Source organism: Lemur catta, chromosome 7 (assembly GCF_020740605.2).
Source record: "Lemur catta isolate mLemCat1 chromosome 7, mLemCat1.pri, whole genome shotgun sequence".
Lineage (NCBI taxonomy): Eukaryota > Metazoa > Chordata > Mammalia > Primates > Lemuridae > Lemur > Lemur catta.
In genome coordinates, this window is record NC_059134.1 from 104,916,673 (window position 1) to 104,930,760 (window position 14,088).

General features: G+C 53.2%; 1 protein-coding gene across 1 annotated transcript; it reads right to left on the bottom strand.

The window, feature by feature from the left end:
- Nucleotides 1-526: 526 nt before the first annotated feature.
- On the bottom strand, nt 527-13,004 carry ANKRD13D (ankyrin repeat domain 13D). The gene is made up of 15 exons (XM_045558362.1): nt 12,748-13,004; nt 12,079-12,214; nt 11,837-11,961; nt 10,711-10,756; nt 10,487-10,630; nt 10,055-10,244; nt 4,024-4,090; nt 3,540-3,621; nt 3,259-3,320; nt 3,028-3,158; nt 1,920-2,077; nt 1,643-1,759; nt 1,391-1,554; nt 1,220-1,311; nt 527-897 (listed from the first exon to the last, which is right to left on the bottom strand). Exons 1-15 carry the CDS (start codon nt 12,835-12,837, stop codon nt 684-686), a joined length of 1,818 nt encoding a protein of 605 aa, XP_045414318.1. The 5' UTR covers nt 12,838-13,004; the 3' UTR covers nt 527-683.
- Between the last annotated feature and the right edge of the window lie 1,084 nt (nt 13,005-14,088).

The window sequence follows — 14,088 nt, forward strand, 5'->3', positions numbered from 1 at the left end:
TCTCAGGTCCACCTTGGGAGTGAGCAGGGCAGGGCTGAGCCTGATTCACAGCTGCAGCAGAGGGAAGTGACTTGCCCAAAGTCACTCTGATAGAACATGCTGGAGACGGCAGGGGCCACAGCGGGTAGGGGTTCTTCCCAGCTGGCTGTCCCTAGGGTTGGAGGCCCCGCATTTCCCCCTCCCCAATGGGAGCATGGGGCAGGTTCCTGGAAAGCCACCTGGGGTGGCAGGATGAACCTGGGTCTCCAGGAGGTGGGACAAGGCTCAGGGGAGGAGCCCTTGACGTCCACGGAGCATCTGCCCAGGTGAGGGCACCTGACTTGAGTTCGCTCCTTTCACCCTCCCAACCACGCTGGGGGTAGAGGTGGTCTCCTCCTTTTACAGCTGAAGAAACTGAGGCACAGAGAGGCTCAAGGGGGCACAGCCAGGATCCAAACCCGGGTCTGAGACCATTGCCCATGGAGTCTCCCCTTAGCGCTCCACTGGAAATTGTGCCGCGGCTCCCGCCCATTGAGCAGAGCAAGCCTGCTGCTGACCGTGTCTTTATTTCCATCTTGTCTCCACTGCAAGCCCACGCACGGGGCTCCAGGCCCCAGCTCAGCAGCAGACAGTTTATAAATAAATAAATTACAAAAGCGGGTGAAGGGAGCAGCCCTGGACAGCCCTCCCGGGGGCCAGGCGGCTCAGTGTTCTGTGAGTGACAGCCGCAGGATCCGCTGTAAGTCTTCCTCCTCCTGCTGCCCCCGCCGCTCCTGCTCCTCCTGCTCCCGTGATGACAACTCCAAGGCCAGGCGAAGCTGCTCCTCAAAGCTTGGGGGGGCGGGGGCTGGGGGTGTCCTGCGAGGGGCTCCCAGGCCCCCAGGCTCCGTGGACAGCCGCAGGCTTTCCTGGAGGGCCCTTGTAGGCAGGGCACAAGTTGGGAGAGCAGACCAGTGAGCGCCAAGCCTCGGGGCAGAAGCCAAGGGGCTGGGGACATGGCTTTGGAGGACAAAGATAGGGTGGCAGAGAGAAGAGATGAGGCAGGGCCCTGTCCCTGGTCCCTCATGCCACTTTTGGTGGCAGCCAGCACTGTTGATGGAGGTGGCCTTGGAGTGGGCATGGGGTCCTGGGCCCAGCACCTCCAATGCTACCCACCCCAACCCTCCAGCCAGGGCTGGCTGGGAGCTCAAGGCAGGGCGCAGCTGCGACAGGGACCCAGTAGGTCCATCGAGGGCCTCACCGCTCCAGCTGAAGCTGCTCCTCATAAACCGTGGCTTGGGGAGGAGGGTGGGCACCAGGCCGGGTGTTGGTCAGGGCTTCCCAGACAGTCACCTACAATAGCCAGAGTGCAGAGCTGTCACCTTTGCCCAGTGGCTGCAGGGGCCAGGGCCCACCCCTGCCCGAGTCCTACCTGCTCTGCCTCTGTGCCTGCCTCGAGCAGGCTCTGCTGGATGGCGAATTGCAGCAGGTCATCATCCTCATCTCGAAGGGGCTCGCTGCGCTCTGCGCCCAGCACGCTGTACCCCTCAGGCACCTCAAACACGATGGGGTCCACCTCACATGGGAAAGGGCTCCCTAGGCAGATGGCAAAGGGGCCACGCTCAACCCCAGAGCTCCGCAACCAGCCAGCCAGGCAGCTTCCCTCTGCCTCCCGTAGGGGTACCTGAAGCTGGGACGGCAGAGCTGGGGGCTGGCACCCGCACGGAGCTCAGGGGCTCGTCACAGCCACACAGGTTGCTGAAGGTGATGCGGGCGTTGAGTACGTGGAAAAGGGGAATCTCTGTGAGGACACAGAGGGGACAGCCAAGCCTGAACCGCCCAGACGCAGACCCCTGCACCTGACCCCCTGCAGCGCTGTGTCCACCCCTCTCCCTGGGGGCTGTGCTAAGGGGAGGCCACCGTGCCCAAAGTTCTCCACTGCCCAGGCCCCACTCTCTCACCAATCTTGACAGGGAAGCCAGGTGGGAGGCGCAGGGTGATGAAGTCACGCAGCTTGGCAAAATGGGCATTGCTGATGGCCATCAGGTCAATAATGGGCATCACCTGGTCACCCAGCGAGAGTGGGTGCTGCTCACTCAGCCACAGTGTTGCCTTGAACCTGCTCGGCCAACCACAGGGCATGGGTCAAGGAACTGCGGGTGGCCCTCCCACTAAGGCCTGCCCTCTCTGGCTCTCTGGTCACCTGCCTTTACTCAAGCCTGGCGCACCCTCCTCTGCTCAGCAGCCCCTGCCTGCCTCCCCCGGGAGCCAGTGTCCTGTTCCTACAGCCCAAGCTGTCCCCAGACCCTGGGCCCAGACTGGGGCTCGTTATGGTTTTGTGTCAGCTCATCCGGTCTGGACGAGGAGGGCAGGGGCCAGGCTGTGGGCTTCTCTCTGAGCCTGGTCCACAGACCCGTCCTCCCCCTCAGCCCAGAGCTGGACACCACCTCACATGTTGCTGCACTTTTGTGTCCTGCACAGCCCAGGGCAGGACTGTTAGGGTTCGAATCCCAGCCCCACCACTGGGTGGCTAAGAGAATCCACGTGAGGTGGCCACGGAGCGCGGGGCCTGTTGCAGGCCTCCGTGTGCTGTTACCACTCACGCCGGCTCGTCAGGGCCTCGTGAGGCAGGCGGGCACGCGGGACCGTTCTTGTTTCACAGAGGAGGAAACCAGACCCGCAGAGGGAAGACCTGTCTTCGGGCCACACAGCAGGAGGCCGTGGTGCTGTGGGCCTGTCCCATGGGCCCTGCCCAGTTTGCCACATGCTGGCCCCCAGCAGGTGCTCATTAAATTCAATAGAAAACCACACGTGCGTGGCGCCACCCTCTCATTCATTCATCAGAGACTTGTGGCCAGTTCTGTGGGCCAAGCCCCTGCCGGGGTGCTGAGGACCGTGGATAAGACAGACGTGGCTCCTGCCCGCAGGGAGTAGAGTCCAGGGAGCAGCCAGCTGAGTGAGCAGGTCCCTTACTACGACGGGCCCTGTGTGTGACAGGAGTCCACAAGGGCCCAGGGGGTCCAGGCAGGGTCCCCATCCCTGAGGCAAGTCCCCAGCCAGCCCCCTCACCTCTGTACTTTGCTGGACATCTCAATGGGGCGGCCAATGTTCCTCGACTCCAGGCTGAAGTTGGGGTCAAAGTATTCATCAGGGGAGATGGCTGTGGGGTTGGTGGGGCTGGCTGCCTGCTGCACAGGGGCCTGGGTGGGCCCCAGGACCAGACTTAGCACTCAGGACGGACGGAGGGCACCCCGCCCCCCAGGCTCGGCCCCGCGGGTCCCACACCCAGCCCGGGCTCACCCCGCCGTGGGAGGAGTGCTGCTGGGCCATCCCCAGGAAGGACTGCAGCGGAGTCTTCCCGCCTAGGAGAAGGGTGGAGCCCATGAGGGCGTGTGGGGCCGCTGCCCCCAGACTGCTCCACTGGCCCTCTGCCCCGGGAGGCTCCCGGGGGTGGGAGAGGGGACAGATGGGAATGGTGAGCCCTCCCAGCTTGTCCTGGGAAGCTCTGGCCCCTGACCCCAGACTGGGGCGACCCCACCACACAGTGTGACCGGACAGCAGGCAGGCGCACCTGGGTTTACCTTTGCTCCTCGACTTGTCCTGATCAGAGAGGTGCTCCGTGCGCGTGCGTGTCACCAGCTCCACGTTGGTGGCACTGTACACCTGCGGGGGAGGGACATGAGGAGCTGGCGGCTCAGAGCCTGTTCCCCACGCTCAGCCTTACCAGCAGAGGACCCAAGTCCTCCTGTCCCCAGAGACAGCCGAGATCTTGCTCCCCACGATGGAGGAGGTGGCAGGGTCTGAACCCCAGGGAGTCACCAGTAGGGAGATACAGCCCCAGGGTCAAGAGGAAAATGCTCCTCATTTGATCTGGGTTCCTTGGGTGGGGTTGTGCTCTGGGCAGTCCCCATATACTCAGCAGGGGCTGGGTACTTGGGCTCAGGGTTTCCGGGGCCCAAGGGCTACTCCGTCTCTCCCTCTGTACTCTGGGGTGGATGTTGAGAAGGAGCTGAGTTCCTGGGCCTCATCTCCTGCCCCCAGCCCCCCACCACTAGCCTCTCCTGCCTTGGCCTCGTAGCCGCTAACAGTTTCCATCTTCTCAGACCGCCATCCCCAGATACCACATTTGTTCCTGAAACAGACCAAACAGGAGCTCGTGAGGACCTGCACCCCCCGCGCCCTGGCCGAAGCCTTCCCTTCCAAAGCCTCCCCTCCGATCAGCCTGCCCTGGCTGCCCAGCTCCTGGGGCCCTTCCCACTGTGAAACATGAAGGGGCCTCGAAGAGGGTGCTTGGACAGCTGGGGACATTTGAACAGGACTGGGGACTAGAAGATACTGAGGAATTACTGTTGATTTTGTTAGGTGTGATAACAGTGGTGGGGCTGGGTTAAAAAACATCCTGATCTTTTAGAGTCATATGCAGAAGCATTTACTGTTGAAATAATATGAAACCTGCGATGTGATTTAAAATATTCCAGGAAAAAAAAAAAGAAAAAAAAGTGAGGAAGGATAGATTCAATAAGATTGGTAAAATGTTGATAAATGTTAAAGCTGGGAAATGAGTCAGTACATTATCTCTCCTTCATATGTGTTTGAAATTTTCCATCAGAAGTTTAAAAGTATGTCTGATTCAACAATAATAGTTAGAGACTTCAATACCCCACTTTCAATAATGGATAGAACAAGGAGATGGAGGATGAACAAAGAAACAGAAGTTATGAATAGCATTATAAGCCAACTAGACTTTACAGACATTCCTAGAACACCCCGCCCAACAACAGCACACACGTTCTTCTCAAGTGCACATGGAACATTCTTTGAGACACACTACATGCTAGGCCATAAAAGAAACCTTGTTAAAGTTGAAATGCCAGAAGTCACGAAAAGTATGTTTTCCAACTACCATGGAATAAAATTAGAAATCAATTAACAAAAAACATTTTGGAAACTCACAAATATGTAGAAAGTAAACAACATACTCCTAAATAACCAATGGCTCAAAGAATAAATTAAAAGGGAAATCATAAAATGCTTTGAGATGAATAAAAATGAAGACATGACATATCAAAACTTACAAGACACAGCTAAAGATACATTTATAAGTGTGAACATAATAGAGGTGCAAATGCCTATGTTAAGAAAGAAGATGAGGGATCATAGAAAGTGAAAAAAAGAAAAAATAAGTAAATAGAAAAAAGATCGCATATCAATAACCTCATCTTTCATGTTAAAACACTGGGAAAAGAGCAAACTAAATCCACAACAAGCAGAAAGAAAGAAATAATAAATATTAGAGTGAAAGTTAATGAATTTAGAGAACATAAAAACAATAGGGAAAAACAATGAAGCCAAAAGCTGGTTCTTTGAAAACATCAACAAAATTGACAAACCTTTAACTAGTCTGACTAAGGAAAAAAAAGAGAGAAGACTCAAATTAGAAGAATCATAAATGAAAGCAGGGGGCGTTACTACAAACCTTACAGAAATAAAAAGGATTATAAAGGAATATGATGAATAACTATACTCCAACAAATTTGATAATTTGGATAAAATGGACAAATTCCTAGTGAGGCACAACCTACCAAAACTAACTTAAGAAGAAATAGATAATCTGAATAGACCTATAATAAGTGAAGAGATTGATTGGTTAAAAAAAGCAAAGGCTGGGTGCAGTGGCTCACGCTTATAATTCCAGCACTTTGGGAGGCTGAGGAAGGAGGATCACTTGAAGCCAAGAGTCTGAGACCAGTCTGGGCAACATAGCAACTACAAAAAAGTAGAAGAATTAGCTGGGCATGGTGGCACACACCTGTAGTCCCAGCTACTTAGGAGGCTGAGGCAGAAAAGATAGTTTGAGCCCAGGAGTCTGAGGCTATGGTGAGCTATGATCAGGCCACTACACTCCAGCCTGGGTGACAGAATGAGACCCTATGTCCAAAAAAAAAAAAAAACCAACCAAACAAACAAAAAAATCCCCCAAAAACAAAAACTACCCACAAAAAGAGGCCTTAGGCCCAAATGGCTTCACCACTGAATCCTACCAATCATTGAAAGAATTAATACTATTAATAATAATTCACAAACCTGTCCAAAAAATAGACTAAAAGATGACACTTCCCAACTCACTCTTTTTTTTTTCTGAGGAGAAGGAAAGAGAAGTTTATTAATTTGTTGGCAAATGAGGAGGTTGGTAGACTCCTGTCTTAAAGTACCAACGTCCTCTCTTCGCAACTCATTCTATGAGGCCTCATTCAAATACCAAAACCAGACAAAGACACCAGAAGAAAAGAAAAGAAACTAAAGACCAATATCGCTTATGAATATGAACACAAAATCCTCAACAAAATACTAACCAACTGGATCCAATAACATATGAAAAGAATTATACACCATGACCAAGTGGAATTTATCCTGGGAATGCAAGGTTGCTTCAATACCAAAAATCAATTAATGTAATCATAATATCAATAGAATTCTTTAAAAATCACATAAACATACCAATAGACAGATAAAGCATTTGACAAAACCCAACACCCTTTCATGATAAAAACACTCCACAAATTAGAATTTCCACAACCTGATAAAGGGTATCTACCAAAGCCCCACAACTGACATCATAGGTAATGGTGAGATTGAATACTTTCCCCCTGAGATCAGGAGCAAGACAAGGATATCCACTCTCACCACTTCTATTCAACCTTATAGTGGAGGTTCTAGCTAGAGCAATTAGGCAAGAAAAAGAAATAAAAGACATCTAGATTGGAAAAGAAGTAAAACTATATTTACATGTTTAAAATTACTAAGGAATCCACTAAGAATCTATTCAAACTAAAAAATAAGTTCAGCAATGTTGTAGGAAACATGATCAATATATAAAAACAAATTATATTTTTATACATTTGCAATGAAAAGTCTAAAAACTAAAATTAAGAAAACAATCTGATTCACTTCAGAATTCACATCAAAAAGAGTAAAACACTTAGGAATAAATTTAATACAAGTAGTATAAAACTTATCCTCTGAAAACTATGAAACATTGTTGAAAGAAATGAAAGAAGATCTAAGTAAGTGAAAAAACATCCCATGTTCATGGATTGGAAGACTTAACATTGTCTTCCAAGGTTTTAGCAGTACTCCCCAAACTGATCTACAGGTTCAGTGCAATCCTTATCCAGAATCCCATCTGACTTCTTTGTAAGAATGGATGAATTGAATCAGGAAGTCATATAAAATTCAAGGGACCCAAAATACCTAAAATAATTCTGAAAAAGAAGAACAGAGTAGGAAGACTGACATTTTCCTATTTCAAAACTTATTACAAAGCAACAGTGGTCAAGACAATACTGTTGTAAGGAAAGACACATAGACCAATGGAATAGAATTGGTCTATGAAATTAATCCAGAAATTAATCCAAATCTCTATGGTCAACTGATTTTTGACAAGGGTGCCAGTACATTTAATGGGAAAAGCACAGTCCTTTCAACAAATGGGGCTAGGACAACTGGATAGTCACATGTAAAAGAATGAAGTTGTACTCTTACCCTCCACTATACACAAAAATTAACTTAAATGGCTCAAATACCTAAATGTAAAAGCTAAAACCATAAAACTTTTAGAAGACAACAAAGGGGAAAATCTTCATGACCTTATACTTGGCAATATATTCTTAGATATGACACCAAAATAAGGAGGAACAAAAGAAAAACAGGTAAACTGTACATCATCAAAATTAAAAACATCTGTGCTTCAAAGGACACCATCAAGAAAGTGAAAAGACAGCCCACAGAAATGAAGAAAATATTTGCAAATCACATATGATAAGAGACTTATATCTAGAATATGTAAAGAACTCTTACAATTCAATATTAAAAAGACAACCCAATTTAAAAAATGGGTAAAAGATCTGAATAGACATTTCTCCAAAGATATACAAATGACCGATAAGTACATGGAAAGATGCTCGAAATTATTAGGCATTAGGGAAAGGCAAATTAAAGCCACAATGGTCCAGGAGGCTGATGCAAGAGGAAAGCTTGAGGCCAGGAGTTTGAGACCAGCCTGGGCTACACAGCGAGACCCCTAGGTTTTTTCCTTTACAAAAAATTTAAAAATTAGGCCGGGTGTGGTGGCTCACGCCTGTAATCTTAGCACTCTGGGAGGCTGAGGCAGGAGGATTGCTCAAGACAGGAGTTCGAGACCAGCCTGAGCAAGAGCGAGACCCCGTCTCTACTAAAAATAGAAAGAAATGATTTGGACAGCTAAAAAATATATATATAGAAAAAATCAGCTGGGCATGGTGGCACATGTCTGTAGTCCCAGCTACTCGGGAGGCTGAGGCAGGAGGATTGCTTGAGCCCAGGAGTTTGAGGTTGCTGTGAGCTAGGCTGACGCCACAGCACTCTAGCCTGGGCAACAGAGTGAGACTCTGTCTCAAAAAAAAAATTAAAAATTAAAAATTAGCCAGGTATGGTGGCATGGGCATGTAGTCCCAGCTACTCAGGAGATTGAAGGAGGAGGATTGCTTGAGCCAGGGTTTGAGGGTGCAGTGAGCTACGACAGCGCCACTGCACTCCAGCTTGGGCAACAGAATGAGACCCTGTCTTTAAAAAAAAAACTAAAACAAAGAAGCCAAAAAAACATGAACTACCACTTCACATCCACTAGGATCGCTATAATCCAAAATGAATGAATGAACAAATGAACAATAACAAGTGTTGATGAGGATGTGGAGAAACTAGAACTCTCATACACTGCTAGTGGGAATGTAAAATGGCACCGCCTCTTTGGTAAACCGTCTGGCAGTTCCTCAAGCAATTAAACACTGAGTTATCAGTAACCTAGCAATTCCACTCCTAGGTATACACCAAGAGAAATGAAAACATATGTCCATACAAAAACTTGTATATAAATATTTATAGCAATATTATTCATAACAGCCAAATAATGGAAACAACCCACATGTCTATCAATGGACAAATGAATAAACAAAATATGGTCTATTCACACAATGGATTAGGCCACGAAAAGGAATGAAGTAGTTATACACTACAATGTGGATGAACCTTGAAAACACTACACTAAGTGAAAGAAGCCAGATACAAAAAGCCACGTTATAAAATTCCATTCATATGAAAGTCTAGAACAGGGAAATCTATAGTGACAGAAAGTACATCAGTGGTTGCTTCGGACTTGGGCAGCAGATGGGGGCTTGTGGAGGTGACAGCTAAAGGATGGGGGGGTTTCTTTTTGAGGTGATGAAAATGTTCTAAAATTGACTGTGGTGATGTCACAAATCTGTATACCAAAAATCATTGAATCGTACACTTTGAATGGGTGATCTATATGGTGTATAAAATCATATCTCAATAAAGCTGTTTTTTTAAAAAGTGTTTCTGACTGTGTACGGTGGCTCATGCCTGTAATCCCAGCATTTCGGGAGGCCGAGGTGGGAGGATCACTTGAGGCCAGGAGTTTGAGACCAGCCTGGGTAAGATAGTGGGACACCATCTCTACAAAAAATTTAAAACTTAGCCAGGCATGGTGGCATGTGCCTGTTATCCCAGCTACTCAGGAGGCTGAAGCAGGAAGATCACTTGAGCACAGGTGTTTGATGCCGTAGTGAGCTATGATCACACCACTGCACTCTAGCCTGGGTGACAGAGTGAGACCCTGTCTCTTAAAAAAATTTTTTATTTTTCCCAAAATCTGTTATTGCAACTGGAGGCATACATTGTCAGAGAAATAACACTCTTGCCTAGGTTATCCACAAAGCACTCTGGCCTAAACACAGCCGTGCTAAGGAAAAGCCAACATGAGTACACACAGCGGTTCTGCAGCACAGCCTAAATCCTTGTCTTATGGAGAAACATGAGGTCAGAAGTTGAGAAACTGGGGACATCTTGACCTAACCCCCTCCCCAGGAAGACAGCTGCCATTCAGACAGGCGCACAGTGGCGCGACCACCAGCCAGCAGTCTGAGCAGCCCGGCAGTTGCTCAGCCGCCCACGGCTGAGGCGGGAGCCTCAAGGACAGCCTTGCTCTCATCAACAGCGGCGCTTGCTCCCTCTCCCATCCCACCACATTGCCCCGACTCACCTCTCGAAGGCCACATTGCGAGTGTCCAGGTGGGTGGAGACGATCGGAGAGGTGAGGCGACTGGCCACGTGTTCCTCGCTGGGCCGCATGGCAGCCAGCAGCACCTCCGGCTCGTGCAGAGCGAGCGCCAGCGTCTCCGTGTGCACCACCTGCCGGTCGTGGTCCACTTCCATCACCAGGGCTCCTGCCTCTAGAGGCCGGCCAGCCGGGGAACACAAGAGGGGGCACAAATCAGAGCCAGGCCCCCCCCAGCACAGAGAGAGCCGTCACGCCACCCTCTGCCACCTGCTGCTCAGTGGGTCCACCTCAGCCCCTGGATTCTCTCCACCCCAACCTCAGGTTCCACATCTGGAAAGGGGAGAGAAAGGATCGCCTCATCCTCGCAAGCCACCAGAGAATCCGAGGACTGCAGTGCGTGCCCCAAGAGCTCACCCTGGCCCTTGAAGATGAAGCTCCTCCGGCCGCGCTGCCAGGTCATGTGCTCAAAGCCCAGGAGACTGGTGTCCACGCGCAGGCTCTCTCCCCGCTTCCACACTCGGTACACATCGCTCGGGCACATCTTGGACACAAGCGGCACTGCAGGGCGCACCGAGGTCACTGGGGGTCTTCCAAAGGCCCCACCCCAAGCCCCTGGGAGCCAAGTGGTCCCCACTCACCCCAGCTGGTAAACTCCCACTTCATCTCCACGTAGAAATCGGGGGCCTGAGAGAGACCAGAGCTGCCCATCAGGATCCTGCCTGGTGCTGGGGACCAACAGGCCTGGGAGCTCCTGGTCCACAGTCACTCTCTGGGAGCCCCAGCCCTTCAGCAAGTCTAGATGCACTGCCATGGCCCAGCTACACCCAGCCACCCCTGCCCAGGAGAGGGTGGGCCAAGTGGGGCCTCAATGGTCCATCCACAATGAGGCTATAAGCATGGAGAGTCCTGGGGGCCAGTCTCAACCTGGCTATGAGCCCACTAGGGGACCCTGGGGGAGCTTTTGCCCCTCAGAGTCCTCATCTATAAAGGGGAAACAATGGCCCCATCTGAGCCTGCCCCTAGGGTAAGGGGCATGAGGTCGTATGCTCTGCCAGCCCGGCCCCTCTGTATGCTTCCAGAAGGGTGCATAGTACCAGACATTCCAGGGACTCAAGCCATATCCACCAAGCAGACCTGAAGTCCCCTCTCCAGGAAATCTGCATTCTCCAGGAGGCCCAAAGCTAAAGCTCTTTTTTTTTTTTTTTTTTTTTGAGACAGAGTCTCAATCTGTTGCCCTGGCTAGAGTGCAGTGGCGTCAGACTAGCTCACAGCAACCTCAAACTCCTGGGCTCAAGCAGTCCTCCTGCCTCACCCTCCTGAGTAGCTGGGACTACAGGCATGCACCACCATGCCCGGCTGATTTTTTCTATATATTTTTAGTTGTCCGGCTAATTTTTTTCTATTTTTTTTAGTATAGACAGGGTCTTGCTCTTGCTCAGGCTGGTCTTGAACTTCTGAGCTCAAACGATCCACTCGCCTTGGCCTCCCAGAGTGCTAGGATTACAGGTGTGAGCCACCGCGCCCGGCACAAAGCTAAAGCTCATTAGCGATTTCTGGCACTAGGGCCCCTCAACGCTGGCAAAGGCTTCTCTTCCAGAGGGCCCAGTCTCATGCATTTGGGCCTGAACTCCTCTCCTGCAGTGTGGCGGGAAAACACACTGCACACGCTGGCTGCTCCTCTAAGGCCAGGCCTGGGTAACCAAGGCGGTCCCCTGCCATGGTACCCCACCCCCTTACTGTCCAAGTCTCTGTGCCCTGCTGTACCTGGCGGAGTTTGTTGAGCAATTCCGGAATGCCAGCCAGCCTCTGCGTGGCTCTCTGGTAGTCACGATACTGGAGCACCAGCTGCACCATCTCGGGGTCTCCAGTGCTGACTGCCTCCTGCAGGACTGGGGACACCAGGCTGCTGAGCGGAGCCCTCCTGATGGCCCTAGGCCTGGCTGCTCACTCCCACCCTCCAACCTTGCTGCCAGCTTCGGGGAGAGCCCCTCTGCCCTCCGCAGTACCTGCCCAGCCCTGGTGGCTCTCTTTGGCCACGTTGGCATTATGTCGAAGAAGGACTCTCACGGACTCCAGGTTTCCCAGGGACACGGCCAGCTCCAACGGGGTCCGCCCCCGAGGGTCCTCCTGTTCAATGTCGTGCTGGGGGAGACGGGACACTCAGCAAAGGGCAGGAGAGGAGAGGCCCAGGAGGCTACGGGGCTGAACAGGATTGGGAGTCATGTGGGAAATAAGGATGGCAGACAGGCCAGGGAGATGGCAGAGGACGGCCTGTATGTCCTGGCAGGGGAAGGGAGGAGTTAGAGGTGGGTCCCTGGTGGCACGGCCTGGTAAGGCATAGGTGCTGGTGCAGGTGCAGCATGTCATGAATTTGGACAGGCCTGGGGACCAGGACCGGGGTTCTTGTTCTCAGTCTGGCTCAGGGATGATGCGGGCGCGAGTTCGGGGGCTTGACGCAGTGTGAGGAGGGCAGACGAGCAGGGTAAGGCCCAACGCCAGGAGGCGAGGCCAGGGGCTCAGGCTCGAAGGGCAGGTGACCTGGGCTTCGATCAGGCTGGGGAGGGGGCCGGGATGCGCTTGCGGAGCTGAGTCGGGAAGGGCGGCCTCCAGGATGGAGACCACAGCCTTGGGTGTGAGGTTCGGGGGACGGGCCGGGTGCCCCAGCCGGGCCTCACCTGGCGGCTGTGCAGCGCGGCCTCCAGTTCGCGGTGCCGGTTCGCCCAGACGAGCCGGTGCAGCGGGAAGGTGGGGCCCGGGCCGGCCATGCTGGGCCTCAGCGCCGCATCCCGGCCCCGCCTTGGCTTTGGGCCTGGCGCGGCCCCCTCGCCTCCCCTGCGAGCCGCGCCCCGGCAGCGCCCACCGCAGCCCCCGCGGCCCGGGCAGGAGCGGCTCGGCGGTGGCGGCGCCGGCGCAGGCGGCCGGGCTGGGGCCGGGCGGGGGCCGGGGCGGGGCTGCGCCGGGCCGGGGCGGGGCGTCGGGCCGCGCGCCCCCTCGCCTCCCGCAGCCATGGCAACCGCAGCCGCCCCGCGCGCGCCGGGGGCGGCCGGGGCGCGCCTCCCAGACGCCGGGGCCACCACGCGCACCCGGATCTCCGCCGACTCAGCCGGACCAGGGTCTGCGGGGGGCGGTCCGGAGGGCGGGGCCTGGTTTCAGCTCCGCCCGCGGCCTGCAGGGGGCGCCCCGGGCCCTGCGCAGACCCCTCCCAGCGGGTCCGGAAGGGGAGGGAGGGGCCCGGGGGCGGGGTGGCTCGGCGCGGGGCGGGGACTGGGCTCCCGCGTGGTGCGCGCGCAGCGGGCCGCGGTCATGTGCTGCTGGGTTCCCGGCGTTTCCCGTGGGAGACCCTGGCGCGTGCCCCCATTCCCGCCTGTGAGTGCGGGACAAGTGCGAGGTCCTGGCTCCCCTGCCATCACCGCCGAGCGGAGCTCCAAGCGCCCAGTTTGGAGATGAACACGCCTCACATGCCACTAATGCTGTCTGGCTGAGCATGAAGCACTTTCCTTTGGGACCTGGGCCGGCGTCTGGAGCCCAGCGATGTGGGCAGGCGGTGCCCGGGGCACTGGAGTCAGGGACGGGAGTACTGAGGAGCGAGGGGCACAGGCCCGGGCAGCAGCAGAGCTTTCCCGATGGAGGACCCTCCCAGCTACCTTTGCTCACCACATGGGTCCCTTTTGCAGAGGCTGCACTTTGCTGCTAGTGTCAAGAGAGGAAGGAGAGTTGCGAAATCCAGGCGGGCCCGCCACCCACACCGGAACTAGGGTGCAGGCCTCAGTCAGCTTGGTTCCGGCCTTTGGTTACTGGAGGCCTAGCCTGGGGTCCCTCTGATCCTGGTTTTCTTGGCCATGGCTAACCCTCTGGTCTGTTAACCTACTTGTAAAATGACTCGATAGCTGGGTCTAGAAGGGCCATATAGCTTTAGGGTCACCCCCTGCTCCAGGGAGTCTCTGGGCGAGGAGGCCTGATTGCCATTCTTACCCCACCTTCTCATTGCAGTCAGGCCACTCCTGTGCCATCTGGGA